The 23,259-nt window shown below is 43.2% G+C and overlaps 2 protein-coding genes across 4 annotated transcripts in view; both read right to left on the bottom strand.

Moving 5' to 3' along the window:
* rbm6 (RNA binding motif protein 6) lies at window positions 1–18,122 on the bottom strand. Its single transcript, XM_064298760.1, has 23 exons — window positions 17,969–18,122; window positions 16,384–16,479; window positions 14,623–16,252; window positions 14,216–14,314; window positions 13,970–14,039; window positions 11,682–11,755; window positions 7,774–7,848; window positions 7,182–7,473; window positions 6,731–6,888; window positions 6,193–6,293; window positions 5,905–5,974; window positions 5,268–5,322; window positions 5,000–5,073; window positions 4,741–4,861; window positions 4,550–4,647; window positions 3,996–4,289; window positions 3,235–3,387; window positions 2,792–2,860; window positions 2,350–2,571; window positions 1,994–2,068; window positions 1,747–1,832; window positions 971–1,022; window positions 1–880 (listed from the first exon to the last, which is right to left on the bottom strand). The coding sequence occupies exons 2-23, from the start codon at window positions 16,428–16,430 to the stop codon at window positions 788–790; spliced, it is 4,008 nt and encodes a 1,335-aa protein (XP_064154830.1). The 5' UTR covers window positions 16,431–16,479; window positions 17,969–18,122; the 3' UTR covers window positions 1–787.
* Window positions 18,123–18,971: 849 nt separating this feature from the next.
* The window catches only part of camkva (CaM kinase-like vesicle-associated a), a 39,291-nt gene continuing 35,003 nt past the window's right edge, over window positions 18,972–23,259 (bottom strand). For all 3 annotated transcript variants that reach the window (XM_064298759.1, XM_064298757.1, XM_064298758.1), the window contains exon 11: window positions 18,972–23,203. In XM_064298759.1, the coding sequence (XP_064154829.1) occupies window positions 22,925–23,203 (279 nt within the window). In that variant the 3' untranslated portion in view covers window positions 18,972–22,924. The remainder of the gene's footprint in view (window positions 23,204–23,259) is intronic.

Here is a 23,259-nt window from a genome sequence, read left to right as displayed (position 1 = left end):
TTTGATTTTTTTCTTTTTTTACTAAAAAAAGTGTACACATAATATAGAGTACATTACATGTCCAGGAAAAAATGATTCAATGTAAAAATTCAATTTAGTTAAAATAACAAGAAAGAAAAAAAACAAAAAACATTTTGTGCTGCAGAAGCCAGATGTTGGCCCAGGAGGCAGAAACAGTGGGCCTGGTACAGTCGGGCTGCAGGGTAAACCTCACAATACTAAACTTCAGCCACATCACAAACACGTGAGGACTCCACTGTACGCTACACTACACCTGTATTCCTAACACATTAATCGGAGCTGAAGGCAGTGGTTGAGTTGCGGAGGGGCCTGTGGACTGCTCCACCTGCCACTGGTCGAGTCCAGGAGTAGAGGATCTCTGGGTCCTCCTGTGCCACGGTGTGAGTCAGGCGCGGAAGCGGCGGCTCTCGAGACGTCATGGAGGCGGCTGCTGAGGGGCCCGCCCCTGACCCGGACGGGCCCCGCTGTTTTGCGGTTACGCGTGGCACCCCCCCACGGGAGGTGAACCGTTCCAAACCACGCCCATCTCCCCCCGTGGCCGCACTGGTCGCTGATCGGGGGCCCTGCTCCCGGGGCTGTGGCCCCTCCCGGTGAGAGATCAGTGCGGCTGAGGGGACTTAGGGGAGGAGTCCTGGAATGAACTGGAGCGAGAGCGACAGGCCGCGTCGAGCAGGACGTTTCAGACCCCAATGACAAGTGAAAGATTTCGACATGCGTACACAATCCCCAAAGCCCCGCCCTCGAATGTGCTGGACAGGACGTGAGGTCACTCCAGCTCCTTGAAGCGGGCGAACATGGCCTTGCGCACGGCCTGCTTGTATGTGGCGTGGTTCCAGACGACAGGCTCCTTCTTCTTCCTCTGAAGAACAGAAGAGAGAGGGGGATGAATTCCTGGCCGAGAGAAACCGATTCAGTCTTTAACTCCGACGACAGCCTATTGCAGCCTTACCTCCACTGGCTCTGCACCCAGTCCAGGCCGCTCTGAAGTCTTGTGCATATCTCTGAGTGTGTGGAGGCAACCGGGAAACACAGATAAAGATGAGGCTTGGCAAAGACTCCCACACACAAGCACAATCATGCAGAAACCTGAGAATTACAGCCCTTCACACCTGCAGACATGACAGTTGTAGCCAGATATACCGCAAACATGGTAAAGCTGACAGTAACAGTGAAACATGCTATGTTCTCTCACACACAAAAAAGGTCTGTCTCAAATCTACAGTATCCAATACTTTAACTCTTCAGTTTACGATTTTATTTCTGATCATGTGACACGCCTGTAACAAAAACATTAACTGATATGCATGTACAAGGGAAAAAATATTGTTTTATCAAAGCTGGCCTGCAACAGTAATGAACAAATCTTCAACCTAAATTGCGAAATTTAACCAAAATAATTAGGCACTATATCTGTCAGACTGCCAGCTGGGTGGGCTGCATTCAGCACAGGTCTTCTGATGAAGAATGACCTCCCACTATAGCAGAGAGAAAACATCCTGCGAAAGCTATTTTCAGCAGTGTGCTGCACAAGGCCTCAACTGGACCCACATCTGAGTTACATTTCAGGCTGGTCAATCTCTGGCAACTAAACCAGCAATTACATGGAATAGTGCCGTCATAGTACAATCTTATTTAAATTCAAGTAAACTGTAAAAAAAAAAAAAAAAAAAAAAACTCATGATGTACTCATAATTATGCAATTAAAAAAAAATAAGCTGAACGGACCTGGGAGCATTTGACCAGGAGTTCTGGTATTTCTTCCTCTTGACTTCTGGAGAGCCGCTGGAGTCTCTGGTCTCCCTGGAGCTCAGCTGGATGAAGAAAAGATGGACGAAAATATGAAGTTACCATATAAGGCCATGTTGATCTTAGAAATATGAACAAAACACTGAAAACATGAGAAGGACATGGCTCTCAAGTGTACTCAATGACCACGAGTTAGAGGATTGTGGGAAAAGGAAATGCACCTCACCTGTTTCTCCTGGTTCTCCAACGCTTCCAGTTCTTTCTTGGATCTCTTTATTTTCAAGTGGATCTCCATGTTTTGCTACCAAATCAAAAACAACAAAGTCAGATTCTCTTTTCACGCAACTTCTTTTTATTTCATGCCACCCCATCTGAAACAAAGCCCAAAGCTTAAAGGCTTTCTATTTAATTTTGGAGAGAAAAAAGGCAACAGTGAAGAATCTGTGCCAGATGATAATGAATTTGTAGAGATGGGAAGCCTGCTCTCCTGCTATACTGTTCCTCCACTAGGGGGGCTACAGTCTCTTTCACGAGGTAATGCAGACATGTAAAAGGCAGCTGAGAGCCTTTGGGCAGCAGTACCTTGTGCAGATCGGAGAGCTGCTGGTGGCGCACCAGCGCGTCCTTGTTGGGGAACTGCCTGCGGCACAGCAGGCAGGCCATCTTCTTCCAGTCCGTCAGCTTGTCCTCCTTCTCCTCCGGCTGGGGCTTCACCACCCGCGGGGCTTCATGCTTCTCCTCCTCTTCCTCGTCGCTGCCGGCCCCGTAGTCTGCCGCAAGCAGGCCCAGGGAGCCCATAGGACGCTGTGCGGGAGAGGGAGATCGAGGACGTGAGTCACGCTTCCAGAACAAGGGCATGATGTAGGGGCCAACTGTGCGCAGGCATGCCTGCTGCTGTGTCAAATGCCCTTTTCAAATGTATTTTGGCATAAAAGGTTTCTCCATTTAGGGTTTTCGGAATAGATAATGAGGCACAGGCACTACACCGAGGAGCCACCTTCAGTGTTCAAGATCAGGGGCTTACCTTTAAGCCCTTCTCCTCTTTTTTTGGTGGTGCCATGGGCTTCTTGAAGAGGTCATCCCCACCTATGCCCTGGATAAGAATCCAAAACGAATAGTGAATATGGAGAGAGGTTTAGATTCAAAGGCTACGTTCAATCAGTTGAATCTAATTTTCAATTAGCTCAATTGGCTGATTGAGTAACTAAGGGAGCAATTAGGTTTTCACATGGGGGATATGGGTGTTTGATCATTTTTTTAATCAAAATTTTTTTATTATTTTGTGTTTTTGGTATACTCAGTCTCCCTTTGTCTAATATCACATTTTAAAACTATTTTGATCTGAAACCATGTACGTAATAATACAGGAAATCATACAAGGGGCAAATACTTTTTCACAGCACTGCAACTGTGAGTCAGAGAACTCTCATCTTCATACCCCAGCGTGTCAGAGAACGCCCTGCTCACCTTCCTCTCGAAGATGGCGAAGGCTGCGTCGGCGGCCTTGGAGGACTTCCTGTCCTCAGGAGCTCCGGGTATCTTCAGAACCGGGGACGGGGCGCGGACGCTGTCCTTCTGCCGGTTCTGGATTTTGGCCCAGCGCTCCATGTCCTTCATGATCTGTTAGTCAATGGCTTTCATTAAATACCCACACTACTGTTTCATGCACACTGAAATGAGAAGCAAAGGTCACTTCTGAACATGCATCTGATCCTGTTATGCTAAAAAAACCATGCTCAGCTTTCTGCTTCAGTCAGTTTAGTGAATTGTAACAAGAATAACTTGAATTCCATTTTTTTCCCTTACTGCCAGCATCTTCAATACAGGTTGAGTGTGAACTCCTACACTGTGAACATTCTCATAATGATGAATGTAGAACACTGCCTCTGCTGTATATTCCAGAGCAAATTCACACAGAAAGGCATTTCTTACAAGTTTGCTCACCTCCCCATTCTGAACGTGCTATTCACAAACCACCAGAGGGTGCAATTGTTATTTTAAGCCTCAGATCTCTTGGTGTGATAAAATGATACCATGCTAAGATATGCGACAAATGCTTAAAAAAATTCCTTAGCTTGCCAGCTCACGATGCAGACATAGCTGGCCGAAAGGAAGACACTGTAGGCTGTGCATTTCAAGGCCAAGTTCATAGCTATGCTTCACAACCACTTTTCTACTTTTGTACCAAGAGAATATATTTTTGAGTGAAAAGGCTGAAAAGTTTCTACCTTGAATGCTGCCAGGCTCCTTGGTTTCTCCTCTTTCTCCTTCTCTTTCTCTTTCTTCTCCGGGCGAGCCGCAGCCTCCTCCTCTTCTTTCTTCTCCTGCCCTGGGTCCGTGACCTTCTTCCCGTCCAGCGGCCCCTCCGGGGTCTGCGCTTCGGGGGGCGGGGCCCCTGCCACGGGCACGGCGGCGTTGGCCGCGGGGGGCAGGGTGTCCGTGGTGTACCCCGGCACCGGGATGTAGACCTTTGTCCCAGTGTCCCAGTACAGGTACTGCTGTGTCTGAGCGTTGTAGAAATACTGCGCGCGTCCAAGCACGAGCGTGCACATGCACCGACACAAACACAGACACACACACACACACACACACATGCAAAGACAAATACAAGACACACAAAATGAGAAACTGTGAGTATGTGACCACAAAAAATAAATAAATAAAAATGAACCCTGAAAAATCATGTATTTTATGAACCTAGTTTGCCATTGTCCTCGTGCCTTTTCATTACTGGGAAAGAAAGAAAGAAAGAAAAAAAAACTGATCTTGTGCAAGCACTCACCCTTGAGCTGGGGTCATAGTACAGGGTGGTCTGGGGGTCGTAGTAGAACCCAGACGTGGCATCGTACAGGTAAGTCGACATATCAGGAGTCTCCGTAGCTAGAGAAGTTAGCAAAGCATTTGTTAGGGGTGACAAGGCAGCAGTATATCACAGTCCCACAGCACTGCCAACATTCCCAGAATGCCACTCACCGTAGTTATAGGTGTCGGTGCCTTCTGCTGTCGCTGCCAGTGCGGGCGTCGCCATGGACACCTGAGCGTCAGGGGCCTGGAAGGAGTGATCGATGGCAGAGGGCTCTGCGTACGGAACACCCTGAAATACAGCGAGGCCAAGCGGCGTGTCACAGCTTTTACTGATTTTGATGACAAATAAAGAAAGGTGTACCCTGTTGCAACAACGTTAGCGCTGACATGGGATAAATGACCCTTCCTGGGCTGACGGACGGCTTACCTGAGTCACGTTAGAGTTCAGCTGGGGCTCAGAAGACACAATGGGATCTCTGATGACAGGTAGCACTGGATCCCCTGAACAGACAGAGAGAAAACAATAATTACAAACATTCTGTTCTGAAAACAAAAAGCTACATATACTCTAGTAACATGCAACATGCATCTATGTACTGGATAGTCTGGTTAATAAAACTATTTTAACAAGTGCCTTCAAGGGATTTTAAAAAAACACCAACTGCTGTGAACACATCTAGAACCAGAGCACCTACCTTGAATTACAGCTGGAGATGGCAGCAGTGCTGGAGCAGGCTGGGGGTAGTACTGCTGCAGAGGGAGGATGAGGCTCTGTTAGCATCTGGCACTGCAAACATTTAGCCTGCATTTCGCATTCTAATAAAATTCACCCTTCATACACTTAAAGTGCTAAAACTAGCGTGGCTTAAAACCAAGAAACCAAGCAGGTATGCAATCATTTTAAATCACCTGATTTATGCTCGCCGTGAATTTTACAAGATGTTTTGAAGACAAGCATCTGCTTTAATATAATTGACTTTCAGTGTAGTGCTCAGGGCTCATCTGAGCCTGCAAGGTGGAAATACATTCTGAGGAACATAACTTTAAAAATAATTACAAAGGTACACAATTCGCTCTCCAGTAAATAATGACTTTAATGTAGTGAGCTGTCCAATTAGTTACAGCAGAATAATCAGCACATTGATACTTTAAGTCCTGATAGTAGGCTGCTCCTGCAAGTCGTGCAAGTGCAACAGCAAGAAAGGACAAGTTCAGCTCAGAGTAAAGTGCTTTTTTTACTGGGCTTGCAGCTTTTGGAAATCAGGTATTTGAGCACTTCTCATGGCCAGATTTTTAAGGGCTGTGGGAACTCAGCCGAAGGGAGGAACCTACCTCCATCATTCCAGCATCAGGGGGATACCCCAGGAGAGAGGTGTTGGATTGATCAAACTCTCTCCTGTAACTGCAACAAAAATGGTTCAGTTTTTAGCAATACTCGCTATCTGAAACACAACCATTTAATGTCACAAAAAGCTAATGTACATTAGATTAACGTACACTAGCTTTTTGCACATTAGGGTGTGTAAGCACATTCATATGTATTCATTTTCAGTAGCCTCACCCAACCAGATATAAAGTTCAATAACACTCACAAGTAAGAGGATCAAGCGTTTTACTCACTTCTGATTTTTCAGTGGCTTGGCGATTTCTACGTAAACGCGAACTCCGTCAATCATTAGGGGTGGGGGCTTGGTCAAGATCTCCACCAGGCGAGCCACTTGCTGAAAGACGACACACGCAGTACAAACTGATTACCGTATGATTCCCAAATGCTCTTATGACACAGCTGAAGTTTTGAATTTATAGTTATTACAGAAACGCAATATAATAATGAAATACATGCCCTAACCTGATATTCATAAGAGCTGGCACAGCTGGAAAACAACAAAACTAAACTTTTAACAGCAAAAAATAATAGAAAGGGATAGAATCTCACACAAGTAGTCTTGCCAGCTACATACTGCTTTACGGAAGGTGGTTAGCTAGTTAGATGCAAAACATGCTTAGGTTACTGTCAGCAGTGAATTCAGTGTTGAAGTAAAAATGGATGGCAAGCATTTTAACCAGCTGACTGATCTGAATCTATCACTACTTAACAGAAGAAAAATTGTTAAATCTGGATATGCTGTGCGGGCATGTGGCTAGTGCAGGTGGTCACCTCATGAGAGTCCATGTCCACAAAGCAGAAGCACTTGGCTCCCATGGGCTTGCCCCTGACCAGGCGGACGTTTCTCTCGTCCAGGTAGGCGTAGGGGTCAAGGGCTTTCAGGATGGTCTCCACTGTGGTGGTGGGCTTCACGTTCTTTATAATCATGGCTGCGTGCACATGAGAGCAGAACATGATTCAAAAACACAACCTAATGCCCACCTGCAATTCATGTATTTGATAGGGTTTTTTCCCTCTAAAGGTGTTTGTAAGTGAAAATGATGCTTCTTAATTAAAGCAGCCCTGATGGACCTAGTGTAATGCATCCTATTCAATGTAATGTAGGGCCTAATAATGCCTGAACTGGACCCCTTTAAAGACTGCAGTGCAATGAGGCAGACCTAGGAACCCAAGAGGCTCTGAGACAAACCGACTGCCTTGGGCTTTTACGGTGCTCACTCACTCTTGCTCTCTTTAAAGATGGGGTCCATCTGCCGAGGGGGGTGCCGAGGGTGTCTGGCCCCCCAGGACTCTGCCTCCTGCTGCTGCTGTTGCTGCTGCTGCTGGTCCATCTGCTGCTGCCAGGCCTCTGGTGTCAGGTTAGAGCTCCGCTGCCACGCCCCCTGAGGGAGCAAATCAGCAGGCGGCTTCTGCCGGTGCCCGTCCTGATTGGCTGTCTCGGGGGGCTGCTTCTTTGCTGTGCCGGGAGTGGGCAGCAGGGGCTCCTGGGGCTGGTTGTCCTTATGCACCGCCTCCTGTTGGCCAGTAAACAAGAGGCATTTGATGATCACTGTTGGTGGAAGATCGCATGTGAAATTATCTGATAGTGAAAAAAATGGGCAACGTTCAAAATGACATGCACAAACTATTTCTGTAATAACTGGGATGGGTAGAGGGCAGAGTGTGGATTTGGCAGCGCTCCCATTCTAGGGTACTGTGAGATGGGCGGGGCTCCCCTGCTCTTGGACTGTGAGATGGGCGGGGCTCCCCTGCAGGGATATTGAGAGATGGGCGGGGCTTGCCTGATGGGGACCATGGTGACAGTGCAGACTTACAGGAGCCTCTTTGCTGTTCCTGTCTGGCTGGATGTATCTCATCAGTGCGGTTTTAGTGCCAACCTTCAGGGACCCCTGAAAAACAAGAAGAGCGTCATTTACACTCAGTTCATCCCTCAAAGGCTCAACATGTGACACACAGATTGCACCTCTTTGCTTTGTGACGATGGAGAGGTTCACGCGGGCAATCGCCATGGCAACGGTAGCCTTTGATCACAGTGTCGGTGAATGTTACCCGGACTGAAGGCATCTCCCCCCACCCCATAATTTTTGGGTTGGTTATGAAATATAAATTAGTCTCAATTATCGCTTCTCTAAATTCTGTATGTGATATAAACTAATCGTAATTATTGCTTCTCTAAATATGTTACATGTGATCTGAGAAAGTATCTCAAATCGATATTTTCTTATTCCCTGAACAAAACAGCAATGATGATCAATGCCCTTTTAACTTTGTACTATGTGCTTTCTGCACATTCTTTTTTTTTTTTTTTTGATTTGTTATGCAATGATAGCAATTTGCATTGAAAAGCAGTCCATAACTCTGTCATACTTTGAGAGTTGTGAAGTAGTTCTATGGATACATAGTTTGTACAATTTGGATTGGTCTGCAATTAATGCAAGAGGTATCCTGAGCATGAAACAATGTAAAGGTATATTAGGTTAATAACACCATCTTGACTATTTGTTTCGATTGCCAAAGTAATTTTATACTGCATATTTTTGGACAAAAGTTTTTTTGCAAAAAAACATTTGGATTATGCGAATATAAAGGCACGTGCTAGCATGCAAGCTGGTGCCTCAATCTTAAAAACGGTATTTCAGACTAAACATATACTCTAACATGCAACTTTACTTTATACATACAGTTAGGCAGATGGCCAAATACCCCAGATAAGGAAAAATCTTTAGTATATTCTGAATCTGATTATGAAGCACTACTCGCGGTTCTGCATGGTCTACTTTTTTCCCATCTCAAAATTTAGGAGGACAATCCGAAAACAAAACAATGTAATAATGGCAAAATGAAAAATCTTGAATCCCCATTCCCCATTCATTTTCTCATTAAAGAGGAAGGAATGCAATTCAGCTTATTTTTGCTTCCTCCACAACAGACTGCCCCACGGCAACCACGGCGTGTTCTAGAAACCGGTGAACCGCATCATTTTGGAGGAAAAAAAAATGGTAACATTTAAACACACCTAATAATGAAAACAACATAACCCGATAAAATCCTCAACATTTGATGTGTTGCGATTCCATATTTGAATACGAATGCTTAGAGAGGCATACGCCCCGAAACCAAACCAGAAACGTTAAAATGAAAGCACAGAAATGATCTCGGATGCTGATATAAAAACCATTTCCCCAGTAAATACAACCAGGATTCTTTACCAGTTCATTGGGAACTCCCATTATATATCCCAAATTATATCCCATTGAGATGTGTTACTTTTCCACAACTGATTAATGAGGACTTGTTCCCACAGCATGGAAAGAGAGACAAATGACCCCTTTTAAAGCCATGCATCCGCTCTCAATAAATCTATTACGCAAAGAGTGGCGATTTGTCATAATCAACCAAATACCCAAAGGCTGAGCACAGAGACTGTGTTTGTTTCAATAACGTACCTATGAGCTCCTGTTATTTTCAGAAGAGTCCATATACCTCCTTTTTGCACCAGAGGCTCTGATCCAAAAGCATTTCCATAACATGCCAAACGGAACTTTTTAAATGAATCACAATATCATCCGATTCCAAACGTATATTATGTTTGCCACCATACATAAACCACTGAAGCCACAAATTGCAGAAAAGTAAATCGAACACACTGTAATTTTATTCTGAGAGACCGTGAGTTGGCTCCCAATTGCTTCCAGCTTGATTTGAGCGTATGCAATACAAGGCCACCGAAATAGCGGCAATGGAACAGACAATAAGCGGCGGGAAAAGCTGAAGTGCTTATTCACAGAACCTGATCGGAGAGTTCCTTGGAAGAAGGCAGCAGAGATTCAAATAGTTTTAAAGACAAGAATTTGGCACCCAAAGAGAAGATGGACGAAGGTGCTCATGTCAAGGGAAGCCAGGAGAAAGTCATCAAACTGCTGCATGAAACATGAGAGAGCTCCTCAAGCAGGAAGAGCAGTTCATCTTGCGCCTCTGGCAGTGGGCTCAAGACACAAGAATGCTGCTGCCATCAGGAGAATGAGAAACAAAAGACATTTTGGAGCGGGGCATGCGAATGCCCCTTCGGAATGGAGAAAAATCCAAGCAAAACAAGCAATGTGTGCCGTGCAGAGGACTGGAGTCTGAATGGTTTGAGGGTAATGCCACCAGACCACCAGGAAGGTAACCTAGACTGGTCTCGTGACCGTAATGCACTTTTAGAAGAAAAAAACCTGGGAGAAATACGGAACCCGAGGGTGGTACTGAGAAGAAGCAGGAAAGTGAGCCCTGCCCGTCATCTATTCGGGGGCAAGCTCCGAAGTGGTCTTCTTACCCGTACAAGGACTGATTTTACTTCACATGCTCTCTCAGCAGAAACTCTCACGCGGGTGGGAATGTTGCACATTTCACTCTTTCGTATATAGATTTTCAGCTGGTTTTACACTTGAACAACTTGCTCAAGGGAACAGTAACAGCAATGAAACCCATTACTATCAAGCTCATAGTTCAATGAACTCTTTCTCCAGTCTCTAATATCGATTGCTAACCATATATTCAGACTGGTTCATCCACAGTTCACATAAATGTACTCAAACCAAACAGCTTCCCAGAGTATCCAATCAACAGCTGCGCAAACAATTTTCCAAAAAAAGGAAAATCATCAATGCCCTTCAAAATTCCCTACCACTCCTTGCATTTTTGTACAATGTTACTGTAACAAAGAGGCCCTCTTTCTTAGCATTCTTAAAATGTTTACTTCATGACTCAAATAACTTTCTCAAATATGCATCATCAGGAAGTAAAATTCTTGAGCTGCACTAATTTCCATCACCATACTGTATGAGGCTATCAATTAAATAACATCAGAAAGGATCTTTCTATCTGAACGACACTGACACAATGAATAAATCAAATGAACACGGAGCATAAAGCATCAAACTTTCCTCAATACCCTCAGGCTTTGAGGTTCTCTCGGTGTATGCAAACATTTCTCGTCACTCTTATTCCGCAGAACAAATTCTAATCAATAGATCAAACAAGCCGTACTGCAGTTCATCATAGAGAAGACAGCTCACTGCACATTCAGGCTTAAAACAAATGAACAACATTAAATATGTTGCCACACCGTAATCATCTAATTAACTTATCCTAATGCATGCCCCTCAATGCTCCCTAACAAGACACACTTAAGTTCACTCTTAAAAGTATGCATGCCAATTTAGAAAAAGACAAACCTCATCTGTACTTCAAAAATAAATCCCACATGCTTTCAATGTACTCAAGATGTCTTTGAGAATGATTCCATTTGCTTTTAACAATTCACGTTTCAAAAAGAAGAGAACAGTAGTACTTTGGAGAACAGGAATGCACATCAACGGTGACTCCAAATACTGGTTTCTCTATATATTAGAAGCAGAACGCCCTAGAAAAAACCACAAACCTTTACGAAACCACCCAAACAGAAACGATCTGACTCGTACAACGCCTCAACAAGGTGAGCTACAGTATGCCACAACCCCTTCGAAAAAGCATGAGCTGCAGGCCTTGCATCGACACCAGAATGAACAGCTTACACGTCCCGCATCTCAAAATGAGACTTCACCCCTTCCCCAGTGAGCCCTTAAAGGCACATAACAACAACCCGTTCCCAATCAGTCCTTCCCACACCAGTCCACCCCCCAGCCCAGGCCGTCTTCCTGTCCGACGAGACAGCAGTTGTAGAGCGACGAGGAAGGGCCACCTGGTTGGACTCCATGAAGTGGACTGCATCCTCGAGGTTTAAAAACTCCACATAGGCCGTATCGTAGCTGTAACCTGGGGACAGCATTTAAAATACAGATGGATCTGTGTTAGTCAATGCCAGTGAAGTGAACAGTTGCCAAATTCAATGAAAAAAAAAAACAACAAACAAAAACAAATACAGAACAGCATATACAATGAGAGGAAAGAACAGTTTATCGGCGTAGAAGTCGTATACTTCGTTTTAACAGGTTGGCGAAGGCAATATGACCTGAACGAAAACGATCAAACCAGATGAACCACCCACCCCTTAGCACATTAGGATTTTCTGTTTCAGTCAACCAGGCTAACTGGCCTCACATCGTTTTTTTCATTAGACACATCACAAGCCTGCTAAAGCCACAAAACATCGCATTTGCACCAGCTAAAGAATAAGCAGTCTTCATAGCTACAGCATCCAATCTATTTCCACCTAAACCCATAAACAATAAGCCCATAGTCCATTATCCATGCATGTCAGTGTGGTGGATATTGCTGCAATGTGACTATGCCCGCTTCCCAGATCACATCCCATGCCAATATCAAGCCCACTGCAAATAGAGTTCGGAGAGCGTACAGAAATGCACATCACTTAAATTTTTGAATGGAACTGGCGATTGCCCGACCGGTTTCGAAACCTCATTACGGTCATGCAAATAAAAAAAAAGCTATGCAGAAACTTTGAAAAAGACACTCAAAGTGACTTAAAATTCTATGATACCGTTTTTATTCTGCAGTATCTTCTTAACTGGCAATGTGATGCTATGGAAATATGTAGATATAATATTTTTTACAGTGACAGTTCAATTTCGGAAATGAACACTTTGAAACTAATCAAGATAAAGCTGGATTCAAACCTAATTTGAATAGGCTGATCTGGGACATTACAATATGTTAGTCCTCACTGCCAAAGTTTTTGAAGCACTACTTTAAAGGGTTAATAAACCCTGAATATGGCTGGCAAGCATGGCAACTGTCCTGGTTTTAATGGTTTAGCGGTTTTATCTAACTAAACCATGCAAGCCGAATTATTTTAAATAATTATACGTTTCATTTTTACAGTATTTTTCAAACTATCTAATATTAATAGCGCTATATTGTTTTTTTTGTTTTTTTAAGTCAGTTGCAAATGGCACAACTGAATGGAAGAATGAAGAACAAGTCAAAATATAAACAAATTAAAAAAAATATTTAAAAATTGCCATGTGGTTTAAGGACTTGCAATCCACATTCAATCAAAGGTGGTTCCACTGTATGACAGCCATGAACTGTCACATTACTCTGGTAACTGGAAAATGTGCATATTCGCCTCACTTCTGTTACTTTTCTTTTCTTTTTTGCATTAGCTAGCCCTATATTTCTTCAATATATGAAACTAAAGGAGCTTTAGTCAATGTTACGTTACATAAATAATGCTATGATGATATAAAAAATATTCCTAGCTGCCTGTAAAAAGTGAATGGTTAATTCAAGCCTGCAGAACCTCTCGAATGAACAGAAAAATAATGGCACGGAGACAGTGCCCACTTTCTCTTTTATTTCTAAAGGATTAAGGCAGAGACTTGTTGCTGCACTATCAACTTGTATCTCATAGAGGTGGCATCTACACACATGCCAAAAGAATGTGGTAGCTGATATAGGTCTCAAAATGAAAAGGAGTGCCCATATAGCATGAAGAAAACTGCCATCGAATGGCTTTATAAAAGATGAAGAAACCGATGTCAAGAGTACCAAACTATAAGGCAGTGATAAAGCTAATGCAGAAGTCTGCATGAACCATGACGAACACATACTAATTTTGTCAAAGGTTTGAGATTTCAGCTGGACAGAAAAACATAACAGCTCCATTGACGAGAATACAATAAGCAGAGGGAAAAGTGGCTTAAGAACAGTATACAACTGCTTTGTGGTGCGTCTTCGTTGGCACTAAAAATGTATGATCCCGATTCCAGTCACAGTTGATAAACTGCTGTTTTTTGAAAACTTTCTCATCGTCACTTCACATACAGCAGTTTTGCGGAAGTTCACATCTGAGGATGTTGGACGAGGGGGAAAGACAGAGCAGCTGCTCTTTTCAGGTACGCCCGGTTTAGTGTCTCAGGTTCCTTGCAACAGTCATGCCGACAAGGTTTTGGTATTCGACCCCTCTACGATCGGCAGTTGGCAAGCGTGCGATTCGAGGTTTGTTCAGCGAAATGGACTGTATATTGCATTGCTCGTATCATTTTCTCATCGGTAGCGCTCTCTCACCTGGCACAACGTTCTTTATTTTCATGCCCTGCATGGGGACGCCATCACGGACTGCAAAAGCACCCAGGATCTACAAGAGAAAAATTATAATCAGCCACTTTATCGCCTAGAATGCAGGTGGAACATACGTTTATGTTTCAGAGGGCAATGTAGTCAGCATAATGAAATTCCCTGAAAAGCAAAAGGGCGTGTTCTCCAGTAAGTCACAGAGATGCATGTCATAAGCAAAACTTGGGTCGTTCATACCTGTTCCATAGTGGCGGTTTTGGGAATTCCGGTAATGGAGATGGTGTTTGAGACCTCCTTCTTCACAGAAGCACTCCTGTAATCTTGATCCTTTGTGAGCTGTTATATGAGAAGATAAAAGGAAGCAAAACAATCCGAATGCTGCTCCTTTAAAAATACTATGAAATTTGAAAGCTAATGGCTCAGTACAATATCTTAGAAAATTTGATACAAATAATTTGTGAATGAAAACAAACATTATAATGTATGATTTAAATGAATGCATACTTTGTTACCTTATTTGGTATTGTACTGGGTTTATTTCTTTTTCTCCAAGAGTCAATTTCACTTCACATAATACAGTTTGCCACAAATTGCTATAATTGGCTACCATGTTCTGTGATTATTGAAAACGTTCAGTAACAAACCTGAGAAGCTGGATCATTGAACCTCTGGGGTGGGACTGGCTTTGATTCCTTCAAAGGCTTTTCTGTTCCTGGCTGATCTCTGCGCTCGTAGTCAAAGGCGCGACCTGAGCCTGTTCTGTAATCAATGTCTCTGTAGTCCTGGTCTCTACAGTCACTGCTGCTGTTGTCTGGGAACTCCTCCTTGCCTCCCTCTTGTCCTGGTTTGCTGAGAATGTCCTTTGGTTCCCCGAAGGGTGGGTGACCCTCTGGGCCCCCGTGGTCTTGACCTATCTGGCTCTTCCCCTGGGCAGGATCTGGACCTCTGAGGAAGGGAGACCTGCCTCGGGGTGGTGCGTTCTGGTTCTGTTTGGGGTCCGGGTCTCTGGGCCAACGCTTAGCCTCATTCTCTCGGTTGGGAACATTCAATGGAGGAGGCTCCATGTGTGGGAGGGGGGGCTCCTGTGGACCTCTGCGGCCAAATGGAGGCACATCTCGACCGGGAAAGTGATCTGGGGGAGGGTTCCTCTCCCAGCCATGAGTGTCCATTCCCTCTCTTCCAGGATGTGGAAAGCCAAAGGATCCATCTTTTTCCACCGGGAATTCTGAGGGTTGCCTTTCTCTTCCGGGGAAATCCGCAACCTCCCCAGAGCTAGGGTCACCTTCCCTGCACCGGGGCGGGGGAAATCGTTCTCGGCCTTTCGGGAATGGGGGTGCCCCCTTCATATGCGGCGGGAAGGGCCCTCGGTCCCTCATATCCCGGCCATGCCACTCGTCCGAATGAGACTTCTCTTCTCTGCCTCGGAAACCCAAAGACGGCTCCCTTTGTTCTTGAAACTCCATGTCTCTGAAGTTTCCTTCCCCACCCCTGAACTTGGGTCTGTTCATGGCCACAAAATCTGGGGGCCCATCGGGTCTTCCTCTTGCATCCATCGGAACCCCGTCGTTTTCCCTGAAGTTCAGGGGAGATCTCTCCCTTTCCCTGAACTCACCTGAAGGTCGAATACGGTTTCTGAAGTCCACATCGGATTCAAATCTTCCCCTGGGGGTCAGCGGGGTTCCACCCCTTCTATCAAAGTCCATCATCTCCCTCTCTCTTGGGGGCATGTCCATGCTGAATCCGTCTATGTCTTCCATACCCATCCGGGGCCGCTCTCTGTCACGCATGTCTCTAAAGCCCTCATCTCTATTGCTAAGGTCCATGGGAAGCCGTCTGCGAGAGTCCATGGGAGGCTCGTTGAATCCTGGCATGTCCATGCGGAATCGTTCCCTTTCTCGACCCCCCATAAATGCATCGTTGGGCTCTCTCAAGCCTCTGGGGTTCATGTCCCTCCCGCCGATGTCCAAAGGGTGCCTGGCAGGCCCCATAAAGTCTGGAGGACCTTGCAGTTTGTTTCTCATTTCCATATCAAATCGCCTCCTCATGCCAGCATCGCCCTCCTCCCCTGGCCTGAAGAAGTCCCTGGGCGGTTCTCTTCCCCGTATGTCTAAGGGTTCCATTTCCCTCGGTCTCATTTCGGCGGGACGGTCAAACCGCCTCATGTCCATTGGGGGCCTATCAGGAGGCCTATGGCCCATAGGCTTCCCATCTCTTCCTCTGAATTCTGGTGTAGGACATTCTCGGCCTTCAAACATCTCCCCCCGAGGGTCCCCACTACAAAAAAAACAAACACTGTTACACCCTGACAGAACATGGCTAAATCCTCACTCATGCTGATTCCTACACACTGACTGTATTCTTAATAAGATCCCGTTTTTTTTTTTTTCTTCTGAGAAGTTCCTTACCGAAAGGGTGGACCTCCTCGTGGACCAGGTCGAGGACCGTCCCACATGATCAAGTGTCTGCCGGGAAGTTACCAACACCTGCAGGTGGTGTTTACGCTGTCAGAAACAAGAAATTATACAGTTTAAGAGCACAACACCAAATATGTAAATCATACCAGACGTTTAAAAATATTATATTTTTTGATAAGAGGGACTGAAGGTTGTGATTTTCTTTGGGACTGTTCTCAAGGCCTTAACCAGCTGCTGACTGAAACTACAGACACTGCAGCCCTCCAGGACTAGAGTTTGACAACCTTTGTTTTAGGGCAAGCTAGATTCACAACGTTTCACATGTTCATGCATATTGATATTGATCTGGCACACTCAAATGCATACTTACAATTATTTTGATTACAGCTTGCAGCCAATTAGCAGTACCCTCGAAAGTTCGGTATCAATAACCATTGACATTGATTTCAAACGCAGACAAACAATTGAATACGCAGAAATCACATAATGGGCAGAAATAAGAACTAGGTAGCCGAACTAGTTAGCCAGCTTCACAGCTCTACTGTGCACGCGCTGTATTTGTGACACCAATACGCTTATGATCTTTCAATGGAATGGAACATGACAGATCACCAAAGTTAACTAGCTTTTATTACACTAAATTAAGTCACACTTGGTTGCTGTTAAAGTGGGTGTAAAGACGGGACAGAAAACAGTTAAAATAACCACAAATTATCGCAGAGGAATGGATCCTATAGTCCGGTAATAAACTGAACTTAATCCGCATATAGAAATAGATGGAAATGTTGAGACTGATGTAAGTCAATATTGCAATGCATTTGATTTCTCGTACTGTTGCGGATGCGTAATACATAGTATAATAACCATATAAAATGCAGTCTGAAGGTTATCACATTTACCGTTTACAATAATTTCAATAATTTTAAACTATAGGTAGTAACCAAGATAGTTGCATTTTGTAATTCGCTTACAATCCATTTCGCTAGTGTTATATCTAGCTGCAAAAACTAGTCCTTAGCTGGCTAGCAAACAAATATGTCACGGCACTTGGGTGGACGTTCGAACTAGTCCGCCCTTACACGGTCGCGCTAACGATAACTAACTAGATAGCGTCACCCAAACTACTTCGTCGATTTTATAGCTAGTTAGCCGCAATATTGTTAACATAAGCTTGCTAGCAGGCTAGCTAGCATAATGCATTTTCAAGGTCCAAAAAACAATTGTCGCAAACTCGTATCTCATATATGTGATGGATATAATTAGTTCACAATCAAACGATAGTATTATAAACACATAAGCAAAAAATTAAACTCAAATAATCGAATCGTTTCATGTTCATTTGTAGCAATAGCTAAGGACGATAGCTAGCTGGCTACCATTACGTACAAGCCACCACCAGCCTCGTTATCACCGTACATTTAAGGGTAAGGCTACCTATGCTACAGCGAGTTAGATTATCCGTCATCTCTGGATGAAGTGGATTTCAAAATAATGTAATATTTAATGCACACGAAAGGCTATTTTATATTTAGAAAGTCTGTGTAATTTCAAAAAAGCGAGCAAATAAGGGACTCACCTTTTTCTTCCTTTCACCCAACCTATTCTCTAAAAATGGAGTGACTGTGGAAAAAATGGAGGCCGGCGGAAGTTCCGAACATGTCACTTCCTAAAACTAAAGGCTGATAGGGACTGTAGTTCAGTATGACGCGTTGACATCATTTGTATTCATCTGTTTTAATTACTTTCTTTGGACGAAAGCCTTTATTTTATTAAGAGCTGAATACTGGTAGCCCGCGTGCCCACGGTGTTCAGCTCAGTTCTAAGGCTAGTCGTTCCAATCCCTGGGCTGTTAGCGCTTGTCTTGGTGGGATAGTACCAATTGATGTTGTCAGGGTTACAGCTACAGTAGGCAGAAACTTGATCAGGGTCATCAGGTGGGCACCATCCTTCTTCAATGTTTCATTGATGAGCTCACTATATCTCCAGAGGACTCAATCGTGCAATCTGCATAGGATCCTAGATTCACCCCTTCCATACCTTCCTCTCTTCCTGGTTGGTTATTTTGGGACCCAACTGGGGTCTTCCTCTTTAGCTAAAGCCAATAACTGCCCTTTTCAGCTGCTTCAGAGCGGGACTTTGTGACTTTCGCCTGGGCCTGGCCTTAGATCCCCTCCTCTTTCAGGAATCTGGTCGTGAGTTTGCCACAAAGCCTCTACAGCCCCTCGACTCGGCACACACTCCGTACACGCCCCACGGCCTCTGCTGCCAAGTTGCCATACCGCAACTTCCTGTGTTCACACACCTCATCTGTATGCAAGTGTGTGTGCGTGTGTCTATGTATATTACATTACATTTATTTGGCAGACGCTTTTATCCAAAGCGACGTACAAAAAGTGCATTTCATGGTCATAGACAACTACTAAACACAGGTTCAGTAAGATACAATACTTATTTTGTACAGCTATTTCTAGCCAGCTATTCTAGTATATCTACTACTTCCTTCATGTGACTGCATCCCTGATGAAGACCATGTTCAGGAAGCAACCAATGTTGCTTCCTGAATAAACCACAAAGGAGCATTTTCTTGTGCGCAGGTATTCTTTATTCTAACATTTTTTAAGACCATCAAATTTATAATTTCAGTCAAGGTATACATAGCTTACAAATGAGAGACAGGACCCCAGGATCCAAGAAACAAACACATTTACAGCACATAAGTGCATGGAGAAATTAGAAATGAGTACGCTTGATAATATGTACAGTACAACTGAACGCAGTGAATACACTGAATTAAAGCATTGCTTTGTATAGTTCTAAAACACAGTCATCTGTTGCCACCATTGCTGTGTATAAGCACTGTGAAATAAATGTTTATCAATAGCTTAACTGAAAAGTATTGATTGTATTGCAGGTTTTCCCAGCCACGTTTACGTTTTCATTCAAGTCTACAAACTCACTCCTGACACAATAAATATATGAACAGTATATCCTTTTAACACTGACAATAAACAACCATGAATGGACTGCATAATGCAGGCTAAAGAATCACATATCATTGGTGTGGGCGGTAGCCTTGGGGCCTTAAATGTTTGTAACATATTATTATTATTATTATTATTATTATTATTATTATTATTGTTGTTGCTTCATTTTTTATAATTTTATTATTATTTTATTGAAGGCTCAGCAGGTCCTCACCTTTAAAGTTAGTATATTTCTAGTAATCCTGAACTGCTATCTGGCTAGACAACCGCAGAATAGGAGAGGCTGGGGCAGAAATTCAACTTGAATTGAGTTTAAAATTAAAGAACTGTGCTGTCATTCCCACCTCAAGGCTAAACTATACAACACCTCCAGACATGTACTGTATTCCTGCACAGAATAAGAATGATAAAATACAAAAAAAAATTTTTAATTCAGATGAAAAAAGTGGATGTGGTATTATACTAACTTCCTCTTCAGAAAAGAAACAGCAACTGATTTGATGGGAACACGAGGTTTTTGGCCCTAGAGTAATGTTAAATTCTTCATAATCTCACAGGACACCATCAACACATTGTTTCAAAAAATATTGCAAAGTTATGAAGTGACACAGCATTGTGTCATTTCCACTATGGGCTAAATCTTGTGCTTGAACTTGGCCAATTAGTTATGTTTTCCTTGGTTCTATGTACCAACAAAGTATACAGGGAACACTGCCCCCTGCTGTGCAGGAGTGCAAAAGGCATATGGTGTAGTAGGGCTACAATAAAACACCATGTTCTACTGCTAAAGTTGCACACCACAAATTCCAGTGAGTGCTTAAGTTCTAAAATTGAAGTTTTGTAAATGTAAATTTGACAAAAACAATCAGTGTAATTCAATAGTTGTGTGATATGTCAGTCTTGATTGTCTCAAATTCTGCAGTATGTGTCAGAGTAGCTTTTGGTGGTGTCATTTGTGATTTGAAATCATTTTATTATGCTGTGATGGCTGATATTGGGCATGAGACTGTTTATACCACAACTGTTTCCCAGCCTGGTATAAAGGCACAGCCTGCTGTGCCCTTTGAGAGAGATACATGTGGACAGAGCCATTGTGTAGGCTGAATTATCATGGCAGAAACCCCAATCAGCAATCAGGTTAATGTTTTTGTTAGCAAGATTTGTTTGTTCCTTGTATTTTGTAGGAGAGCACAGCATGGGTAAGACAAGAGCCAGGAGGATGACTGGTGTGATCTGAACAAGCGAAGTCAACATTTTAAGCAGTACAACACTCAGCATCACAGTTTCTCAGCAATAGCAATATTGCTCAAATCAAACAATAATGGTAGACTTTGGCACAACCTAAATATTGATTTATTTCCCATTTCCACATTAGTAAAAATAAGAGGGCACTGGAAAACAACCAAACAAATATTTGTTGCTATTAATGTCACTTGAAACTGTACAAACCTTAATGACAAACTAAATAAACACAGAAAATGGATAGCGACAGCTGACAACTCTTGAATCTCTTTAGCCCAGGCAAATAAGCTGTTATTGGCTTTTCTCACTTTTCACAGAAAGTTTTAACAAAGACAAGAGAAAGGGGATGGCTTTCAGTGTTGTTCTTCACACAGTAGTCAGCTAGTGCACGGCAGCAGGACAAAAGGAATATATTTTCCTTCTGCGAATAGTGTTATTTTCTCAAGGATAAGACCAGAGGAGTAGCTAAGAAATATTTTAAAATGTGAGAAGATTCATTTCAGGACAAGCAGCTTTCAGGAGGCACAGAGACACGCTCAACACACAGGAGTTGTTGGAAGCGTTTGTACAGAGGGAAAAAAGAAGGGAGACATCTGCTGGATAAAGACTTCCAAGCTGAGCCACAGCTATCATGGCATGGCACAGCATTCACACAATGTTTCCATAATATTGCAAGTGTTTAAAAGAAATTACTACAAAATCACAATAGTTCACATTAAAGAATAGAGGTATTATTGTTCCTAGTAATATATGTCATGACAAAAAATGTATAATTGTCAAGGAAATTTGCCTATTTTTAAATGCGAATTTACAGGGTTTGTAATATGTGCATATTTTACTCATATTTTTCATACATTATATATATATATATATATATATATATATATATATACATACTGTATGACATATTCTTACTGTTAAACTTTTTTTAAGTTAGCTTAGATTTTTGCTAATAGTTAAAGAAAAAAATACTGTGACATTCAGCATTCCTTTATTGACAATTCTGATTCAGAACGAAATGAATGTCACATGAATATATAGACATATTAGAGAGAATTTATCTAACAAAATATAAAAACACTTGTACTACTGTTTGACATGTCCAACATAGACGGCTGTGTAAGGCAAGGAGTGAGCTGAAATCCTAATCCAGCAGATGCTCAACACAACGTGAAGTCTACAGAAAAGGTCAAAGCACATGCCAGTTAGGCTACGACTACAGACATTTCTATTTACAGCAGTTTGTACTTATAGAGCCATGTGTTTTTTTTCTTAAAGAGCTGTTGGTGGAGATGTGCCAGGCATAAAAAGCATAAAAAGCACACACTGTTTAGTAAGTCAAACTCATCAGAAAATAAAAATTGATGCTTTAAATTAACAAATACACGACAATAAAAAGCAAAACTCTGTTTCTATTTTCTAACAAAATTCACTAAGGAAGGACAGCTGAGCTTCTATTATGTCTTTGAATGCCAATGGCTGCTCATCTTTAGGGTAAATATTTACATAATGTGGGACCAATGCATAAGAGTTTGCTCTGTGAAAATGTCCCTTGTTATGAATGCTGTTACATTTTATCAATTCTTTTTAATAACAATGCTTTTGTGTTGACATAATTCAAAAAGAATGCTCAAGAGCATTGGTCGTGAATAATTGTTTTTATCCGCATCCCTTTTGTCCATGTGAAAAAGGGTATATACCAGAGAAAGACCAATACCTTAGCACAGCAATCTTATTCTACTCAATATGTAAAATATTTCACAAAGAAACACGTGGCTATACTATTCGAGCTGGACAGCAAATGCTGCTATTCTAACTTAAGACAGAAGTCTTTAGGAACACTAAAAGGTAGTAAGCTCTAATTTATAATGTGTGCTATGGTAATTATTCCTGAATTAAGGTCATACAAGGAAAAGACTATGTTCTTCAGTTCAGCGTTTGGGTGCATGCCAAATGAAAAAAAAACAGGGGAGGGCATTAATTTGTCATCTGCAAGCAGAAATCAAAGAGCAGGCAAGGTTTTACTGTATACTGCCATCAAGGAGGAAGGCATGGGGTTCGGTGAGGGAAGGTTAAGAAAGAGAAAACCTTTAGAAAGATTGTAACAAGGTGATCAGACCTTCAGAAAGAGCCCAGTTACAGGCCAGGCGACAGCTCAGGAAAGAAAACAGGCTCTGTAAGCCCACACTGCGCTAACACTGCAAGTGGGAAGCTAAGCGGTTTCAGCATCATCATGCCAGTGGCTTAATATACACGGTGCAGGGTGGGGGAGGTGGGTGGACAGGTACACAGGGGGATGGAGACGTTTAACCATTCTGTTCATCCCTGGCTTCTGTGGTCGGTCGAAGCGGCGCTGGGGTCTCTCCGTTACACCGCATCGAGGGATCCTCATTGGCCATTGAGCTTGTAGGCGTGTTCTCAGGCTGGGTGCTGGGGGCAGTGGGAGGGTCCGCGCTGGCAGCAGGTTTGGGAGCGACGCTCGGAGCCACGGTGCCAGCTGGGGCCCCTGACGCAGGGCTGGCGGCTGCTGAGTCACTTTCAGGAGCCCTGAGCCTCTTCATTAAAGTTGTGACCCTGACTGCTTTCTGTAAAATGCAGTCAGAGAGCATGTCAAGGATATTGGAGGTTTCGGGTCAAGTCT

This window comes from Anguilla rostrata, chromosome 11, assembly GCF_018555375.3.
Source record: "Anguilla rostrata isolate EN2019 chromosome 11, ASM1855537v3, whole genome shotgun sequence".
Classification (NCBI taxonomy): Eukaryota; Metazoa; Chordata; class Actinopteri; order Anguilliformes; family Anguillidae; genus Anguilla; species Anguilla rostrata.
The sequence above is the reverse complement of the archived record's forward strand: the minus strand, read 5'-3'. Positions and strand labels throughout refer to the sequence as shown.

Excerpts from the sequence above, each read along its gene's own strand:
- rbm6 (XM_064298760.1), bottom strand. The coding sequence starts at position 16,430 with ATGTGGGACGGTCCTCGACCTGGTCCACGAGGAGGTCCACCCTTTCG. Across the intron at positions 6,294-6,730 it reads TGGACATGGACTCTCATGAG|CAAGTGGCTCGCCTGGTGGA; the intron begins GTGACCACCTGC and ends GTCGTCTTTCAG. Across the intron at positions 1,833-1,993 it reads TGGAGAACCAGGAGAAACAG|CTGAGCTCCAGGGAGACCAG; the intron begins GTGAGGTGCATT and ends TTCTTCATCCAG.